Genomic DNA, 21,129 nt, shown 5'->3' on the forward strand with positions numbered 1-21,129 from the left:
TCTGGAGGGGCCTGAAGACCATCTCAGGCCACGGACAACCCAAGACCCGGACTGGGGGGGACCTGCAGTGGGCAAATGAGCTGAATCTCTTTTTCAATAGGTTCGATCAGATGCCTGCCTCCACTCAGTCTCTCCTGCTGCAGCCTCCACCTACTCCTCCTGCTGGGCGTGTCACCCCCTCCCCCCTTTTCTCCACAGTCTCCAGCTCCCAGCTACACCAGATAGCCACCACTCCCTCCTGCCCGGCCTTGGCCTTCACAACATCTCAGGTGAGGAACCAGCTGTAGAAGATGAAGGCGAGGAAGGCAGCGGGTCCAGATGGCATCAGCCCCCAGCTCCTCAAATCCTGCGCAGACCAGCTGTGTGGAATTGTCCAGCACATGTTCAACCTGAGCCTGAAGATGGGCAGGGTGCCCCAGCTATGGAAAACATCCTGCCTGGTCCCGGTGCCAAAGACCCCCCACCCGAAGGAGCTCAACAGCTTCAGACCAGTGGCGCTGACGTCTCACCTGATGAAGACCCTGGAGAGACTGGTCCTTGTCCACCTGCGCCCCCTGGTGAGCTCCTCAATGGACCCACTCCAATTCGCATATCAGCCTGGCATCAGTGTGGGTGATGCCATCATCTACCTCCTCCACACTTCACTCTCCCACCTGGAGAAGGCGGGGAGCACTGTGAGGATCATGTTCTTTGATTTCTCCAGTGCTTTCAACACCATCCAGCCCACCCTACTGGGAGACAAGCTGGAGCGGGCGGGGGTGGCCCACCACCTCACCACATGGATCCAGGACTACCTCACAAACCGGCCACAGTATGTGAGGACACAGGACTGTGTGTCTGACGTGCTCCTCTGCAGCACGGAGGCCCCACAGGGAACTGTCTTGGCTCCCTTCCTGTTCACCCTCTACACCTCGGACTTCAACTACAACACCCCTACCTGTCACCTGCAGAAGTTCTCTGACGACTCTGCGATTGTCGGCCTCATCACAGGCGGAGATGATCGGGAGTACAGAGAACTTACTCAGGGTTTTGTGGACTGGTGCCAGCAGAACCGCCTCCTGATCAATGCGGGGAAATCCAAAGAAATGGTGGTGGATTTCGGTAGGCGCCAGCACTCTTCACCTGCACCAGTGAATATCCGGGGAACAGATGTTGAGAGAGTCTCAATTTACAAGTACCTGGGTGTTCATCTGAACAATAAACTGGACTGGTGCGACAACACAGACGCCCTCTATAGGAAGAGTCAGAGCAGACTCTTCCTACTCAGGAGACTGAGGTCTTTTGGGGTTCAGGGGACACTCCTCAGGAACTTTTATGACTCGGTGGTTGCATCGGTCATCTTCCAGGGAGTGGTCACCTGGGCAGGCGGCGTCTCGGCCCGGGACAAGAAGCGGCTGGACAAACTGGTCAGGAGGCTCTGTCCTGGGCTGCTCCCTGGACTCTGTGGACTCGGTGGGGGACAGGAGGATGTTGGCCAAGCTGTCATCAATGCTGGGCAACCTGGACCACCCCCTACAGGGCACCCTAACAGCACTCCACAGCACCTTCAGTGACAGACTGTTACACCCTCGCTGTGCAAAGGAGAGATTCCGCCGTTCCTTCTTGCCTGCTGCTGTCAGACTCTTTAACAAGAACATTGTGTAGTCTCTACAAACTGGCAGACATTATCAATCAATCAATCAATCACATTTTATTTATATAGCACTTTTCATACATAAAAATGCAACTCAAAGTGCTTTAAAACATTCAAAGCAAAACATAGAATTATCTTCAATCAAAAGAAAAGATAAATTATTTAAAAGTTGTTGAAAGCCAAACTAAAAAGGTGTGTCTTGAGCTTCCTCTTAAAAATATCAACAGTCTCTGCAGACCTGACATCCTCTGGCAGGCTATTGCAAAGGTTAGTGCAATTGTGCAGTCCTGCACCTGAGCTCATATCGTGCAATACCCAATATTCCCCACTACTGTAATACCGTGCAATACTCAACATTCCCCACTACTGTTAATCTAGTTTTATTTTTATCCAATGCTGTTCCTTACATTTCACTACAGCACTGCAGCACTGTCACTTAGAGTATTTTTTCCTCTGTACTATGTACAGGCCGAAATGAGTGTTCCTCATACTTTTTATGTAGATGTAGGTTGGTGTGTATATACATGTGTATATACACATGTTACTGCGTATATTTACATAGGTTTGATCCTAAATGTTTGCCGTCAATGTTATACATTAATGACCACATTATGCCGCCGCCCCTGTGTGACCTATATCTTTGCTGCTGTAACAATGAAAATTTCCCCACTGTGGGATCAATAAAGGCATTCTTATCTTATCTTATTGGAAATCATTGTACTTTTATTGCTTATAACGTCAAAAAACGGCGATCAATTGGCAACAAAAATTTATGTGGACATCTCTAATAATGCCCACTTCAACATATCAAAAGGATTAACCTCTCTCTGTGGCTGATTTATATGAGAATGAGGAAATGTGGAAGTCATCAGAGCTACATAGGTTTAGGCTGGCACGAGCGCACACTGCTTATTTGCTTAAAAAAAACAAAAAAAAACAAACACTGCTTCTTTGCTTTAAAAAAAATGCTTCCTTGCTGATCACGCTTAGGACAGGCCAGGCATTAAACACTAGTCAGGACATTTATAGGATATTTACAGAGACTGAAGTGGGAATGAGTAGATGTGCACTTTTATTTGGATGAGGAATGGCCCCAGTTTTTCGACTTACAATGCGCCGTCCAATTTGGAAAGTGACAGCCAAAATGGCACGCTCCAATGCGGCCAAACTCGGCTGTGCAGCCAGCCTCGCTGCAACTTTTTGTTCGCTGTTCGATGAGGGCTTTCGTCACTCTCACGCCGCTTCACTCAGGCAGAAGGTGGTGGCTGCAAACAAAGCAAGCAAGGACACCGCACGCGACTGCTTGCGAGGCGACACAGGCTCATCTTCACCTCCACACACTGGGCGGACAGTAAGGAGCTAATGTTGTGTGCTCACACCTTTTATTTTAACGACCTGAAGCTAGTTGTTGCTATTAGCCGTCCCAATCTTACCTTTAGCCGGGGAGGGAAGAGGAGTGCTCCAATCTGCCTGCTGCTGATGCAAGCCGCGGTCTCCCTCCTGAAAGCTGACAGTAGTTTAGCGTAGCTAAATGTCCTAAATATAACCAGTCGGGGTTTGTGTGTGCATGCTCTTGTGGAGGTCGCCACAGTATTTTTGATTTTGTGGAGGTGATCATGATGAGATCACGTTTTATGTCAATCAATCCAAACTATTGTGAAGAACACTTTTATACTTTCACAGGTTGAAGTGGACAAGAGTAGTAATGTGCATTTGCATTTTGGTGGCGATCGGTCGCCGTTTTAGAAAAGCAAAGCAAGCAATATTACCACGCATGCCTTCCTCGCGTGATGTAGACCGCTGAGACCGAAAATATAACATAAGCCATGCCCCAAAAGGGGACGGGGAAATTTGTCATAAATCTAATCACAAAAAAAGACCTTAAATCACTACAGAGTCTTTTGGCGGGGACACTTTGGCACTGATGTCATTTTTACATGCAAACCTATTATATAAGTGCCAATGTTAAGATCATCCCTGTCATGATCTGTTCTTGTGTCACGCTTTGTAGTTCCTGGTTGCTCCGTAGGGGCAGTAGGTAGTTTTATCTACAGCGCACCTGTTTGGAATCCTAATCAGTGACTATTTAAGGACAACTCACTGTCGAAAAATGTCAGACTTGTTCTCGTTGCATGGAGAAGGGAGACTGGTGACGGTGGTCGGACACCTGAGATGCGGTCGCCGGACAGACGCTGGGTGGAGACCGTTTTGTCCCTGGTAGGTGGCAGAGCGCTGTCCCTTTGGACTCCGCTTGGTGTTTGGTGGTTAGTGCGGTGAGGAAAGCGGGTAAAGCAGTTGTCTTGGGAGCACACCGAAGCTGCAGGTGAGTCGTCGCTTTGCGGTTGCTTTTCCGGGCTTACGGGCTATAGTGCATAAGAACCCCTCGTAAGTACTCGCCTGGAGATTAGGGAGGGAGTAAGCTAGAGGGTGTTAGGCAGTTAGTGGGACAAATTGGTGCCGCCCAGCTTGTTGTCTGGCGTCGTACTATACGTACTTCCTCGGTGTGTGTTTGTCATGGAGTCTGATGATAAAGCGGGGGGTTCCTAGCGGGTGAAAGCTGGTAGTAAAGGAAAAGGGAGTAATAAGCGGCCATCGACTGTGGATCCTGGAGAAGAAGACGGAGAGGGGGGTCCTAAGATCCTTAGAGTGGGCGGTGTTGTTGAACGTAAAGTTATTCTCAGGATTAAAAATGGACAGGAGAGATTTAGCTCTTTTAATCCTATTCGCCTCGCCAAAATGGTGAAGGACACTGTGGGGGAGGTGATAGGCGCCTAGATACTGGCGGACGGCAAGCTGATGCTGTTATGTGGTTCTGCTGCTCAAGTGAGCAGAGCTTTGGCGTTGAAGTCTCTAGATGGGAAGGCTGTTGAAGGGCTTGCTGTCGGTGATAGGAATGGTGGCCTAAAAGGTGTGGTGCATGGTGTTTCTTCTGGGGTGTTTTTCTGGGGTGTCTTGCGTTTACGATGCACCCTTATAGGAGTAGGAGGCCTCCATTGAGGTGTTATAAATGTCAGCGTTATGGCCATGTTGCTGCAGTGTGTCGCAGGGTTCGTCGTTGTGGTAAATGTGGGGGTGATCATGAGTTTGTTGGTTGTAGGTGACTGAGTTAAAGTGTGGGTCCTGTGGTGGTGGGCATATTGCTGGCAGCCGTGTGTGTGGTCTCTATAAGCACGCAATGGAGGTTCAAATTTATAGGGAGGCTAATCAGGGGCTGACTTGTGCGGAAGCTGTAAGGCGGGTTGCTCGACAGGATGGACATGGGTGAGGCTCAGGACTGTTAGGGAATTGGGGAGGGAGCGGTGAAGGGCCAGCAGGTGCTGTGTCGGACGATAGTGCTGTGGTGAGTAAAGTTTCTAGCATTTTCGGTGGATGTTATGTGTGGTGCGAAGCAAGCTAAAAACAATTCCGATGTGGTCAGGGTGGTGGTTTTGGCAGCTGAGAGGGTACTAGGGATAGCAGGCTTTGATACTGCCTACCTACATAGTGTGTTCTTTTCCAAAGATGGTGAACATGAAGCGGTGGAAAAGCGCACTGTAGATGGTGGGGTTGGCTAGAGCACGTATGTGTTATATCCTCCAATGGAATGCACGTAGTTTGGTTGCTAATGGCCAAGAACTGAAACACTTCATTGAAAATTGTGGTATCAGACCTGACGTTATATGTGTACAGGAGACATGGTTGAAGCCGCCTTCAAGCTTTGTGGTTCCGGGATATGTGTGTGTACGGAATGATAGGTCTTCTCAGGGTGGGGGTTGTGCCACTTTTGTCTTGCAGGGTGTTCAGTATCGTGAAGCTCGGATTGTTTCGGAAATGGAATGTGTGGTGGTTGAGTTATGGAGTGCAGGGGGTAAAATTTGTGTGGTTAATTTTTATAACCCATGCCTTTTGTTAGATGGCGAGAATTTAGGTAGGGTCATTGATCAATTGAGACCCCCTGTGGTATGGCTGGGGGATTTTAATGCTCACAACCCTTTGTGGGGCAGTGTTAGAAGGGATAGAAATGGGGTTGTGCTAGAAGACTTTATTGACAAGTATGGATTGGTGATACTGAATGATGGGAGGCCTACTAGGTTTGATATGTGTTCCAGACGGCTGTCGTGCATTGACCTGACGTTTGCGTCAGCTGTATTGGCCGGAAGTAGTGTATGGAGTGTGTTGGAAAACTGCAACATGGGCAGTGACCATTTTCCTGTTCTGTGTGGGTTTGGAAGGGTTCTTAGGGTGGCAAAGGAGTGCGTGCCAAGGGGGTTTAGTTTTCAGAGGGCTAATTGGGAACTGTTTCGGTCTAGTCTGTTTTTTGATGAGATTGTTAATGAGGGCAGTGTGGAAGAATGGTATGGGTTATTGAAAAAGCAGCAGAGCAAGCGATTCCTTGTAAACCGGGAGGACAGGAAGGAAACTGGTGCCTTGGTGGAATGCGGCTTGTAGTGATGCTGTTCGTGCGTGTAACAGGGCCTATAAATTGCTGAGGAAATTCCCTGTTGAGTCGTGTGATTGAATACAAGAAATGTAGAGCAATGGCTAGGAGGGTTATAAAGGAGGCCAAAAGGGAGAGTTGCAGAGCTTATTGTTGCACGTTGGGGGTTTACACTTCTATTAAACAGGTGTAGAATATGATTTGACGGATGTCTGGTATTAATAGGGGCTTGTTACTTCCTGTCTTGAGACAGGGGGATTCGGAGGCAGTTGATGATGGGGCAAAGGCTGAGGTTTTGGCGCAGACGTTTCAGAGGGTACACAATGACGATAATGTAGGCTGTGAAGATAGGATGAGAAGGGGGATGATGATCGAGCTGGAGGGGTATAAACTATTGAAAAGTCGTGACAGCAGTGATGCAATTAATTTGTTTATTTCTATGGAGGAGCTTGTGAGAGCTATTAAGACGGGTTGCCACACAGCACCTGGCAAAGATATGGCCTCGGGTATGAGTTGTTCCAGCGGTTGGACGATCAGATGTTAGGTGAGCTTCTTTGTTTGGTGAATGAGGTGTGGGAAGTGGGTGTTCTTCCTGATGACTCGAGGCATGCCATTGTTGTTCCCATTTTAAAGCATGGGAAGGAGGCAGATGTCCCTTCGTCTTACAGGCCTATCGCCCTGACTTCTGTGCTGTGCAAATAACGGAGAGGATGATTATGGACAGATTAGTTTATAGGCTGGAACGGAAACAGTATTTCACACGTGTGCAAAATGTTTTTTTAGACTAAGGGACGGGCTGCTTTTAAAACTTTATGAGGCAGGAGTTTGAGGCCGAATGTTCAGTTGGATTAAACAGTTTTTAAGTTTGCGCATCTTTCAGGTGAGAGTGGGGCATTCCCTCTCTGGAATTTATAGTACGGACAATGGGACACCTCAGGGGAGTGTCATTAGCCCAGTGTTGTATCATGATTAATGATATATTCCAAGAGGTGGGTACTGGAATTGGTCAGTCCTTGTTTGCTGATGATGGTGCACTTTGGAAGAGAAGCAAGAATGTTCAATATGTCTTTGGGCAACTGCAGTCGGCCCTAGACAAGGTGCAGGCTTGGTCTGAAAAGTGGGGATTTAGGTTGTAAGTGAGTAAATCTAAATTGATGTTGTTTGGCAGGAAACGTAAAGTTGGGAATCATACTTTGACACTTTATGGTGTGCCTGTTGAGAGGGTTCGTGTTTATAATTTTTTTGGAGTGTGGATGGATGAGAGGCTTACGTATGGGGAACATGTTTGGAGAATGATTGTCAAGTGCCATAAAGTTTTAAATGTGATGAGGTGTTTGTCTGGTTCCACTTGGGGTGTGGGGAGGGATGTACTGTTGTCAATTTATAGAGCACTAGTTTGTTCGGTTTTTGACTATTGCTGTGTGGTCTATGGCTCTGCAGCCAAGTCCACCCACCATGGCTTTACTTGACGTTGTACAGGCGAGGGCACTTAGACTGTGTGTGGATGCAGTTCGCACAACCTCGATCCCTGCGCTGCTTGTGGAGACCTGAGAGTGCCCCTTGTATTTGTGCCGCAAGAAATTGGCCCTCAATTATTTTGTAAAACTGAAAGGCTTTGGCCCTTCTTTCTACGTCGGTGTTGGGAGATAGCTGGGAGGATGGTAGCGCGCCAGCTAGGACGACCTTTCTGCAGTTGGTCAAAGGCCATCTTACACATCCGTATTTTCGGGGTAGGGATGTTGTGGAACCCGTGGTTTGGACTGCCATTCCCCCTTGGTTGTGGTCCGACCCTGATGTAGATTTTTCGGTGTGTGAGGTGGTGCGTCAGGGTTTTAAGGGTGATTTGGTTAGTTATGTAAATATGCATCTTAGGGATCGATGGGAATCTGCTGTACAAATTTACACTGATGGGTCGAGGGTTCCGGCTAGCTGTCGAGTCGGTTTTGGGATCTATGTACCACAGGTGGCGTTTCGACAAGGTCAGCGGCTTCCTGATGGTGTTTCTGTTTTCACGGCTGAGTTGGTTGGGATTCTTTGGGAACTGTGGTGGGTGGAAGAGGTGGGGGCTGTAAATTTGGTTATTTCCTGTTTTGCTCCGTTGTACTTGCACATGGTTCATGTAAGTAGTTTGTTGTATTAAGGCTTTGCTCGGTTAATATCATACGCGTTTTGGGTTCATCTTGTTCTTTAGTAACAAGCAATTTCGGTTCTCGTTTCCTTGCCCTTTTTTGCAAGCGCTTTTTGTTTCCTGTATTTTTCCTAGTTTGGTACCAGCGTCCTATGTTGTACTTTGTCGGTCTGGCGATATCCTTTGTTAAAATAGATTCTTGTTTTTATTCAAATTCTTTTTGGTGTTGGCGTTTATAGAATCCACCTCATTCCGGTGCACACCGGAACATTATAATCCCAGTGTCCCTTTAACTATATGAAGGTAGCAATTATTTTGTATCCCACTAGAGGAAGCACACGTATCAGTAGTTGTGAGGGTCTCAGTATGATCTTTTCCACAGTAAAATTGTATTGTATTTAGTGGTGGGCGAGATGGCAAAAATATCATATCACAATTTTTTAAAAATAAATTCACGATCATGATTTTATAATGATTCTTTTTTTTACAGTTATTTTTAGACTAATTTGCACATTTTTACTATTTTCCTCATGTTAAACATAAAACACATTCAAAATGCATATAGTCACTGTCCTGTGAAAAGCACTTATCTCCAATTTTGGAAACTTTTTACATTTTCACTTTAATGCGATGTCTGTAACGCGGAAACATGATTCATGTAAAAATTAAAAAATTAAAAAATTGAGATAAGTGTTTTTCACATGACAGGGATGATATAAAACAGTAAAAGAAAAGAAGACATTTCAAGCCAGCAAAGCTTTCTGAACAGGTTTTAATTTAAATAGTGATATTTTTTATCAAAATGTGCAGTGAATGTAAACATAAAAGGTAACAACGTAAAACATAAAAACACAGCTCGTGGAATCTAGCGGGTCTAGTACTTTGAAGAGTCTTTTAAACCCCTCGTTTTCCACTGTTTTAATGGGAATCATGTCTTCAGCAAGGTAGTAAGTCATTGTTTCAGTTACTTCTTTACACCACTTGCTTGTTTTTTCATATGGAGTGCCCTTGTTAAATGACTGTGTTACCGTGGGTTGTGTTAGCTTGGAGCTAGCAGCTGCCTGTGGCTACCATGTGTCTGATCTCCGTTTGCTTTGGCTGTCAGTGTAATTTTTTGGGTGCTGTGTCCGCAAGTGATTAAACATGTTTGTCGTGTTGCCATCTGACGTCCGAACCGAGTCTCTGCAAACTTTGCAAATAACTGGTTTGCGCTTTCCCCTCCGAGGAAAAGCCAAACCAAATCTACACTGTGAATGTGGAGTTTCTTTTCGGGACCAACTCTGCTTCGTGGTGACTTTCCGCTATAGCTTCCCGCTATACAAACAAACAGGGAGGCAGGGAGTGTCACGTACGGTGCACTGTGCGTACTGCGTTTGGTTGGTCGGATATGCGTCAGTGGCTTTGCGACGCCATAGAGCAAAACTGTATAGAATGTGCCCTGTAGACGATCAAACGATCTTTCAGCTTTATGAGATCGTCAACACGTTAAACCCCTTAATGATCTAATATCGTCATATCGCCCACCCCTAATTGTATTGTATTTTATTGTATCTGACACCAATAATTAAGCCACAAAATCAATGTTAACATTGATCATCTGAATTATTGCAGACTATTTGAATAAATCAACAGTTATTTGTGTATATCAGGACACACAAAATAAATGTTAACTTGCAAAGCAGCTTGATAGATTAAAACGTCCCGCGACCAGGGTTCAACATTAAGCCTTTTCGGCCAAGTTGCGGTGGCCGGGCCAGGACTGGAACGTACTGTCTGTGTATATTCATGACAGGTTAAATTTAAGTGATTATTTCATATTTTGCGTCTTCATGCTGTATTTGACTTGAGATCAGGGATTACTAACCTTTTTGAAACTGACAGCTACTTCTTGAGTCCTGATTAATGTGAAGGCCTACTGGTTTGATACACACTTCTGAAATAACAAGTTTGCTCAAATTAGCTTTAATCTTATAAAGTATCATTAATTATTATTAATCATTCATGATGATTCTGTCTGGTATGCCTGATCCTAGGCATTCTCCAGGAACCAGTGTGCACGATGACAAGGTTGATGCAATAAATACATTATAACAACAAATATTCAAGCCATAATTTATCCACAATTATAGAGTAATGATTGTGTTGTGCAGTTGAACAATATACTTATTACATAATATGCTGCGATAATATGCCAAGGGAATTTTCGTGACAAAATGTGAAAAACATGGAAATTCAGAAAAATTCTTATGGAAGTGAATTTCTGGAGGTAGTCAGCTCTGATTATCCTGATAAATAAGTAAGCGTGTACAGTGACCATTACATTCTCGTGGTTCAGCACCCGCAGATTAACCTATTCGCACATTTTTTTTTCAATATTTAAAAAAAAAAATATATATATATATATACACACATATATTCTTGGAGAGCCTCGTTTTTTATGGTAAAATCATATTGGCTGTTTATTCCTGCCCTTTTCAAGATTATTTTTTTGTGTTAAGAAAAATATGTATGTATTTTTTCAATGCATTTATGATGGTAAATCAATGACACATATTATCGCTCTTCGCGGCTGGCCTGGTCCTTGTCCCCTGCGAATAGTGGAGATCCACTGTACATACAAATACATTTTATCCTTGTGCTGTATTGATTGCAATGAGGTTGTTAGGTAACTCAACTAATTTATTTTTGCAGCTTGTCTTCTTCGCTACAACGTACTGTCCCTGGTGTACTTTGTGTACCTCTTGTTGCTGCCGTGGTTTCTGTGTCCCAACAAACATACCATCAGAGGTAAGACCACCTGACTGAGCCTGCACATCGTCGCTGTCCCGTGAAAAACACTTATTTTTTTCAATTTTCTTATTTAGACGTGAGTGGCATTTCTGCGTTAGAGACTTTTTCGCTTAATCGCTTTAACTTGAACATTTAAAAAAAAATCCCAAATCAATCAAATTTATGCAAAATCACACATCCCTCACCGGTGTCTGCTTTGCTAGCTTCATATAGTCAAGTCGCCGCCTCCCACTCACCACTTCGTACATCTGTTAACGTGTTACAAAATAAGGGCACCAAAAACTACACTAACTACTAACTTCCTCCACAGCCTCTGCAAGCACTGGGCCACCAATCTACATACTATATAAACAAAATTGCATGTGGCAGGAATGGACTGGGCTGTATACTAACCACTGCATAGAGATAAATAGACAGAGGTGGGCATTTTACAAAATTTTGCTGGTCCGTCATTCATCATCTATAGAGCTGGGCACTTGACCCTTTTTTGGAGGTCCTGCCGCGACCCTGAAAAAGAAAACATAATCTGTAGGGATGCTCCGATCGATCGGGCACCAATCATGATCGGCCGATTTTCGTGAAAAATTACGTGATCGGAATATTTGATCAAAGCCTTTTATTGACGGTCAAAACATCCGATCTCCCGCAGCTCATGCTTGGCTGCTGTGAGACGCAATGGCAAAAAAGTTGATTTGTTTAATACGCGACGATATCCCTCCGTCCAAAAGCATCACTCGCGCTGCCCTGCTTTCAACCGCGCCTGCCCACGTGTGCTACATTGACTCCAATTCAAACGCGCCGCCAGAAAGGGTCCCTAACGCAGCCGCGTCTCCGCTGCGAGCAGAGGGGAGGGACACAACACAAGGCTGCGAAGCATGAGTTGCGGGTGATCGGATGTTTTGATCGGCAATAAAAGGCTTTGATCGAATATTCCGACCACCGCAGTTGGTGTGAACATAGCATTGTCTGCTGTGTGTGTGGAATTTGCGTCTTGTAATACTGTATATGCCATGAAAAGGTACCCCGCGCGGGTAGCATGGCCAAAAGTTTCAACACAACCAACTTAATCCGACATTTGAAGAACAAGCAATTGGGAGACTATGGTGAGTTTACGAGGCTCACTGCGTTGAATAAAGTCGACCACCGTGCCGCCCCCTAATATCCATAAGTAATATTAATGTTGAATTGAGAGAAGAAAATAAATATGAAATAATGATAATAATTGACGGCGGTACGGTGGTCGACTGGTTAGCACGTCCGCCTCACAGTTCAGAGGTCGTGGGTTCGATCCTAGCTCTGGCCTCCCTGTGTGGAGTTTGCATGTTCTCCCTGTGCCTGCGTGGGTTTTCTCCGGGTATATATATATATATATATATATATATATATATATATATATATATATATATATATTTTAAATATACTATGTAGTACACTCAATTTATCAATCATCATTGGTCTCTTACTCGCTGCACACATCTTTTTGCACGTTGGGTTGAATCCTTCCGTAATGAATATTCATAACCACACAATATGCTAAAAAGTAATTATGCAGAATTAATAATTTCTTAAGGGCTTTAATAATAATACAGTATAAAGAAACTAAATATGAAAACGCTAGTGCCGGTTCTGGTAGGACCAACACAGCATGTCTCATGGTGGCCCGATAGGGTCACCTCCGAAAAAGGATAATGCAAACGCCTGATAGTGTCCTTATTTTTCAATTTAATATTTACACACTCATTCTGTTTTGTCTTTATCTTTCAGGACATACAGGCCATTTCATCAGAGCAATATTTTGTACCAGTCTACTTTTTATACTTGCTCATGTCTGCTTCCAGACAGTACTATATACCTATCCTCCTCTAAACATTGCTATTGCTGACAACTGTTCGCATGTGGATATCATAACCGGACATATAGGACTGTCCAGGTATGTCAGCATTATCTATATTATGTTTTTTACAAGTTGTCTGATTGCTAAAGGGTGTGAGTGTCACTTAGTTCCACAGAACACAAATGCAGTATACAGTGGACCCCCACAGACTTGGTCCGCACCTGCGGTTCACCACCTCTCAATTCACCTGTTCCTAAATATTTTTCCCAATATTTTTAACAAAATATTTTGAAAAACATTTTTTTTCCTCATGCAAAACACTTATTGGAGGTTTATCCACGTCCACGTATTTTTCAAGATTTTGGGGCGGTTAAAAAAATTCTAATAATAATGGCTAAAAATTAAATGCAGATTTTTACTATTTGCAGGCCCTATCCCCTGCAAATAGTGGGGACCCACTGTCTGTACATAGAATATGAATAGTATAGCATGGCATGCTTTGTTTTGTTACATGGCATGTAGTAGGAGCAGCCCGATGAAAGGACGTTAGATAATTGTTGAAAATATTTTTTTGTGTTGGATAAATGAGAATATTATTGATTTTGTATGTTGCATGTACTGTATCTTAAAATCAAATATTTGAATATACAATATGAACAAATGAATGAATTTTCTTCAGGCTTCCACTGGAGGATCCTTGGACTGTATTGCGCCTTCTATGTCCTGACTTGGTGCTTTGTGGGATTTCTTTGTTAACCATCATCCTTTGCAGAAGATTGGTCACAAACCGAGAAATACTGGCTGCAGCTAATATTACAATGGTAAGTTTTTTCATTTAATTTCCTTACTTTATTTCGAACATATAACAAAAGAAAGTTTGATACGATTCCGGAAATTCCGGAATCAAAAAATGACTCTAGAATCAGGAACTCAAAATGGAATTTGACAAAAAGTGTTTTACCGAAAACAGAAATTTGCAAGACCGACAAAGTACAAACAAGTGCGCTGGTATACAAAAACCAGGAAAATGTGACTAACAAAAGTCACGCAAAAGGCATGGAGGCAAATAACGAAAATAACTCGTCGTGGAAAGACAAGAGAAAAGCCAAATCCGTATACTATAAACCGAGAGTATTGTACTCTACCAAACAAAAACACAATAGCGTAAAAAATACTTTGCGAGAACAAGGTGTGATGTCTAGAACATTCAATACTTGAGCAAGAGGTCATGAGCAACCATAGGAATAATCCAACAAGAGACAAACAATTTGGCAGTCCTTTTATACTTGGCAAATGCAATGAGCTTCTGGTGTGCTTCTGATGTCGAAAGCCTGCGGAGGATGTTCCGGAAACGTTTCGAGTCATAATGCCGGACGCCGCGGTCGTGGGAGCTCTGAAATGAGTATCGGCAGTGAAATAGACGACGTGCTTGTGGATTTTTAACCAGTACAATCAGTTGAACGTGATATATGGTTAAGATATATATTTGTAGACAATGAAAATACCGATGTCTGTGTAATGATGGTAATCACCATTTGATTTTTTTTTTAAATTAAAAGTAGTGCTCCTCTTGCACTGACACTTTATTTTTATGTCTTCGATTGAAACAAGAATAATAAACTTGGGACTGTGTGAAAGCCACATGTCTAAACTCTCAAATTCTTTTGGAATTATGTTTCTGTCTGCTACAGGGGATGAGATATTAATTATTTTGTAGGTGTTGAATTTCTGGGAAAACCTCAGGTTTTCGAGGGTAATTCCTAAGATGACCTCAGGTTTTGGGGAGCTGTTGAGCTTTAGGCTTTAATGGGTTAAATAAAGATGAAATTACTTGGTTAGTTAGCATTTGTGCTGTAGGGTTTTGGTAGAGGATCCCGACAAGTGACAGAAACTTAGCTCCAAGATTGAATCTGGTAAGTACTTTGAATTAACAGATCTGGGCAGTCCGTCTCGGGGACAGAACCGTCCCTCCGTCCCGGACGTATGCCCAATTTTGGTACGGAGGACGGGAAGCGACAGGTTTTAAAAAAGGGTCGGACTAAGCAAGAGCGGAGTTGGATTTTAGTCTGGCCCACTAATCGTCCCTCATGCGTGTGACGTGGTCACGGGGCAGCCAGAGTTCATCTCAACCGACTCTGCAAAATGGGCAAACGACAAAAATTGCCTCAGAACACTTCAAACGTGCCACTTGTTACCCAACTGAGTAGGAGATTTTTCAACAGGAGATACAGCGCAAGTTCTACTAGTACGGCAAGTGATGACACCCAGTAGCACGAGCAGCGGCAGAGCCAGCACACTGGCGAGTGACATCGGCATGTCGCTTGACTGTCCGCTGCTGCAGGAGTACGTAGCTTTAGTTGTGCTAAACCTAATGCAAATAAATATTCAGTCACTGTATGTTCTCTTCTACGGAACCGCCTTCATTAATTGCCTGCACAATGCTTTTCATGTGGTTACCAGTAATCACATTGCACATGCATATTCTGCCTCTTGTGGTTCGACACATGTAATACCATGGATAATGCAACACGACGCCATTTCATCTCACTGACAGAAACACGACCAGCCTTGGGATAGTTTTGTTAACTAACTGTTCAGATTTAGTACCTTATCCCTTTGCTTGAGAAATATGTCCTTGTGTGGGACATTATTATACCGTAAAATTAGGTCATTAACTAACAAGGTTTTCGAAGAGAATGATCTGATATTAAACAGACCGAGTTTCAGTAAAATAGGTTTATCCGGATAATTGCCCATAACAGGATTCCTAATCATAATACTGTATTGATAAGATCGCGTTCCCTGGGTCCTGTATCGTACCTCGAACAACTATAAGCGTGACGGGAGGGTAAGACTGTCAGAATATGGTAGTTATTTATCGGCTCTCGAGTACTATTATTATCATATTGCACCACCTCAGTAGAAACAATATCACTATGTGATGCAGGAATATGTGGTGTGTACGACTCCAATCTAAATAAAAAACGATGTGTGTTGTCAGAGTCTAGCATAGCGCTAGTTAACTCTAGCCTTACAGACACCATACCCGTTCTTGCAGGCTCGCTAATCACCTGTAACCCGACCTGCTCTGATGTGAACTGTCATGGAAGGCTCAAACAGTAATCTATATTTCGAGAAAGAGAGTTAGGGTGAAGGCCATCCACCTTAAGCAGGTCGGGTCGGCCCCAGAAAGAAGGCCAATTATCTACAAACTTCAGTCCCTGCTCACTAAACACTGAAACACTGGCCTACAGTAATAAGGTGGCTCATCTGATGTCCGAGTGTTATGAAAATAATCTCTCTTTAAATCCTGTAAAGACAAAAGAGATGACTATCCCAAGGCGGAAGAAATATCAGCTTGCACCCCTGTCATCGATGGGACTCAGGTAGCGACTCCTCAGTACTCACATCAGAGATGACCTCACATGGATCCACAACACACAGCACATCATCACATAGGCTCAACAGAGACTGCACTTTTTGATGAAGCTAAGAACATTTGGAATTGCCTACAAACTGCTCAGCAACTTCTACAGATGCACAGTGAAGAGCATCCTGACCAACTCCATCACAGTCTGTTATGGAAACTGTACCATATAGGACGTGTGTGTAATTTTGCTGCACAACACATCTATGAAGTAGCCTTCACACCACTATGCCACATAACATGACAGCCCTGCCCCAAAGAGGGCACAGAACAATGTCAGAGACAGCACACATCCACGTCACACACTTTTCAATCTTCTCCCCTCTGGCACAGCCTACACAAGCATCACATCCAGAACAACAAAACAAAAAAACAACTTCTACACACGTGCCAGACTCCTGAAAAACCACCATCTTTAAACCAGACTATGCAATATTTTTCTTTTTCAATTTTTCATTTTTTTTCCAATCCCAACACACTTGACAATTTAACCAAACAAAACATGGCTTTTATGCAGTTGTTGGCCTGTCCAGAATTGTAGACGTGATAGACTGCAGTCATGTAAAATAATTGTAGTTGGATCGACAGTAGCTCGACCTGACCCTCTCGGGAAGGAAACAAGGGAGGCTGATAACCATATCAGAGATGAATGGGGACCAACCTGTGGCAGACGGGACGAGGGTGTTGTGTGCATATTCCACCCAGGGGAGATGGTTGGCCCATGACGTTGGTCAATGTAGGCACACGCACTGGAGAGCCGCTTCCAGGTACTGGTTCATTCGTTCTGTCTGTCCATTGGTTTGAGGGTGGTAACCCGAGGACAGTCTCGCTGTGGCCCCCATTATCCGGCAAATCTTCCTCCACACCTGGCACACAAACGGGGGACCCTGGTCAGTGACCACTTCTACAGGAATGCCGTGGAGTTGGAAGACGTGTTTGACCAGTAGCTGCGCTGTCTCAAGTGCTGAGGGGAGCTTGGGTCACACCACAAAGTGAGCCAACTTCGAAAAACAATCAACCATGGTAAGTATGATAGGAGTGTCCCCTTGACAGGGGTAGGACAGTGATGAAGTGATGGTAACGGGAGAAGCAATCCGGCAGGTGGTTGGTGAGAGGACTTGCCACATGCGCAGGCCGAGCAGGCCCAGACAAAGTTTAAAATGTCTTTCTTAAGCCCCGGTCACCAAAATCTCTGGGCAATGAGTAAGCAAGTGCGATTAACGCCAGGATGGCAGGCAATCCTGGACGCATGCCCCCACTGCAGTACCTCAGTGCGAAGCCTCGCCGGCACGAACAATTTTCCAGTGGGGCAGTCCTCCGGAGTCAGGTCGTCTTCTTGCTTTTCAATCACCTTTTTCTCAACCCCCCCCACTGTAGAACTTCCACAATGCAATGATCAGGAAGAATGGGTTCCGTCTTTGTGGTATCATCAGCGGGATCATGGAGTCGTGAGAGGGCGTCTGGCGTCTGATTTCTGGAACCCTTGCATTATGTTAAAATTAAATTATACCGGGTAAACGAGCGCCCACCTGTCTTGTCGAACCTCTTAGCGGCACGGATGTATGCTCGGTTCTTGTGATCAGTGTATACAGTAAAAGTTTCTTTAGTCAAGAGACTCATGATGAACACGACCCTCGAGCTAGCCTGGGAATAGCTAGAGGGTTGCTGGGCAAAAATTAATGAGCACTGATGAAGAAATGGACCGCAACTATCAGTTTCTCAACCATAACACGACGGGTGGGGTAGATTAGGTTCATGGGGCGAGACCAGAGGTAAATCCTTGATTGCTCATGCACAACATGCATTGGAAGACATGCCCTCGAATTCCGCCGTTGCCTGCAACAGACCAGAATCATGACACTACTAGGGTCTCTAAAATCATAATCAGCAAATCCCCCTCTTCCTTCCACAGGAAGTATCAATGTTGTAACGTGCGCTTGTACCAAGGTTATTATAGTTAACGAAAACTGATGAAATGAAAAATGAAACTAAAACTAAATTTGACAAACACATTTTCATTAATGAAATGCAATGAAATTAGTGTTTGTAGTTCTAATTTAAACTGCATTTTAAATTTATAGAACTAAAAAATAATCTAATTATAATTTCGCGAAAAAAATGTAAATTAAATTTATACATTAGAATTCAGGGTTTATTCTTTGTTGGCCCATACAGAGGAAGGAAGGTCAAACAGTTGTGTATAACACATAGTTTAGTGACCTTTTTTTTCTTAAATGGATTTATTTATTTATTTATTAGCACTCCACTAATACACCATATATAAAAAAACAATACTAAAACTGATAAGAAATGAACCAAAAGAATGATTTTTCCAAAAAATAAAAACTAATTAAAACTAACAAACCTGCTCTTAAAACTAATTAAAACTAACTGAATTAAAAGAAAAGGCAAAAACAACTTAAAACTAGCTATTAAGAAAAATCCCAAACTATTATAATGATGGCTTGTAACACTTTCCTTTCTCTGTCCTGACCCTCGCGGCACTTTGTGTGTATACATACTGGGAACAAAGGGTATAAAGTCCATCGGACTGACGCTGAAGATACACACTTAAGTATGCGGGGAGAAACCCTACCAGTCATTTATATATAAGTCTGTACCAGTGTGTCAGCCGGCGGGTCGACAAAGCAGGCCAACCAATCCTGGAGTCATGTGTCATCTTCCAAACCGCTTATCCTGTACAGGGTCGCAGGGAGGTGCTGGAGCCTATCCCATCTGACAATGGGCAAAAGGCAGACTACACCCTGAACTGGTCGCCAGCCAGTCGCAGGGGACACACAGACACCGTCACTGAGCGGGAACTGATCCCTCAACTCAACTCAGCCGTGTGTACCACTACACCATCAGTGACTCTCAACCCTGGAGTACACTTCACAATGAGGAGTTTGTAAACTACAGGTTGTTATGAAGCATAGCGAGGCATAAAAGACAGTCCAGCATATGTAGTGCCTGGATTGGGGCATACTGTAGTTGTATAAAAGTCTTAAGTCATAGCTTGTTGACAAGGGCATCTAGATGAGGTTTAGAAGACAGAGTCATCAGTAAAGATGCCCAGAAATTTGAAAGCATGAACAACTTCAATAACTGACCCAACAGGATTAACAATGGAAGGAATATTCTGCTGCTTCACTTTACTATTAGAAAACAACATCACCCTCGTTTTGGTTAAGGCACTGTTTCAATTCCGAAAAACGATCACAAACAGCATTAAATGCATTCTATAAATAGTTAACTGTTTCAGCAAGTACTGTATGGTCGCCAGAGATGGGGGACTCATAGTCAAGTCATGTGACTTGAGTCAGACTCGCGATGCTATTTATAGGACTTGCAACTTGCTTGCCAAAAACACAGGAATGACCTGACTTGGGACTTGGTATCTAAGTGACTTGACTTGCCTTAGACTTGGACCTCATGACTTGACAAGTCATCCTGTTTACAGTTTTAAATTTGCATTTGAACACAGTTAGCCTTTTTGGGAAGGAAAGCAACAAAGAAAGAAAAAAGGGGTATTTTGTTCATTCACGCAACCTGGCAATCCGGTCAGCGTCACTTGTTAGCAGAGCTGGGCATTCCGTCATTGTCCGTCACTTTCTCATTTTGCTGATGGTCGATGAACGACAGGGCAAATTATTAAATAGACGGATAAAGCATAGACGGAAACCCCTTTTATTTAGTCCGTCATCCATCAAGAGTCTGTTGACAGCCACACAAGCGTGGGGTGGAAAATAGTGAGTTGTTGTTGCTTGGGAGACAGACTAAAGTGTAGTGCCAGCCTGAGAAGAGGCTGGGAAGAGGCTTTCATGGTGCAGTGAATCACTATTTCTCCTCAAACCTCATCATTGGGGTCATCGTCGTCATCTGTTGTAGTGTGTCAGGTCCTTGTTCCGTTGTAGTATGTCTTCAATGACTGCCTCCACTTGAGTGTCCTGGGAATGTAGAACTTTTTCTGTATTTGAGCAACGAGTGTGACTGAGACCCTCTCAGGCAAAGGCTGCTTTCATAGACAGCTGCTTCTTTCTCATTGCCCGTGGCAGGGAAATGGTCATCCAATCAGAAACAAGCACTTCGCGCTGTGTACAGGAGCCCTCCCATCAAGCACTGTGAGTGGATGACCATTTCCCCACCGCAGGCCACCAATCAGAAAGAAGCGCTGACACAGCGGAGCTCTCTATATTAGTAATGTGACAAAGAGGCTCCTGTAGTCACAGAAGTGGCTAGAAGGCAGAAAGATCACATTCCTCATTCCACGGGCCACCAATCAGAAAGAAGCGGCTAGCTATAAAAGCAGCCGTTTTTTTCCTGAGAGGGTCGTAGTCACACTAGTGGCTCAAAAGCAGAAAGAGTTCTACATTCCCAGGACATTCAAATGGAGCGCAGTCAGACAAGTGGAGCGGTCATTGAAGACACACTTCAGCAGGCGACAAGGAACCCCCCCATCCACCATGTGGTTGGGGGGGGTCGTTTTTTTGTTTTTTTTAAGTTTAGAAACACTGATTGATGGAAGCCCGTTTGAGTGAAAGTTTAGTCGGATCCGCTGACGAATAGCCTTTTAAAAGTAGAGGCGGACCGGTCTAAAGTCCCCCGGCTTTGTTCTATTTTTTAAAAATGCAATTATTAAACACTCTTCTTCTTTCCCCCACTGAACATAGATGCAAGAAGAAGAAACAAATGTTGAGGATGAAATTGAGCAAGATTCAGAGGATGAGGATGATGAAGGATCATTTTCTGGTGACACCACTCAGGAGTTTTCTACTGCAACCTTAGCCAAGCAGCTGGCTGAGCGTCTCAAGGCTGTAGTCCATAAAGTACTGCTGGACCTTTGGAGAATCTTTGCCATTAGCCTACTTGCTTTGGCTGGTAGGTCCTGCAATAGCCATTT

General features: G+C 44.0%; 1 protein-coding gene across 3 annotated transcripts in view; it reads left to right on the forward strand.

Moving 5' to 3' along the window:
• piezo1 (piezo type mechanosensitive ion channel component 1 (Er blood group)) overlaps positions 1–21,129 on the forward strand; it is a 260,505-nt gene that overhangs the window by 12,501 nt on the left and 226,875 nt on the right. For all 3 annotated transcript variants that reach the window (XM_086044430.1, XM_086044431.1, XM_086044432.1), the window contains exons 2-5: positions 10,870–10,965; positions 12,733–12,898; positions 13,482–13,623; positions 20,900–21,107. In XM_086044430.1, coding sequence (XP_085900556.1) covers positions 10,870–10,965; positions 12,733–12,898; positions 13,482–13,623; positions 20,900–21,107 — 612 coding nt within the window. The remainder of the gene's footprint in view (positions 1–10,869; positions 10,966–12,732; positions 12,899–13,481; positions 13,624–20,899; positions 21,108–21,129) is intronic.

This window comes from Filicampus tigris, chromosome 11 (genome assembly GCF_054856515.1).
Source record: "Filicampus tigris isolate MCC_2025a chromosome 11, RoL_Ftig_1.0, whole genome shotgun sequence".
Classification (NCBI taxonomy): Eukaryota; Metazoa; Chordata; class Actinopteri; order Syngnathiformes; family Syngnathidae; genus Filicampus; species Filicampus tigris.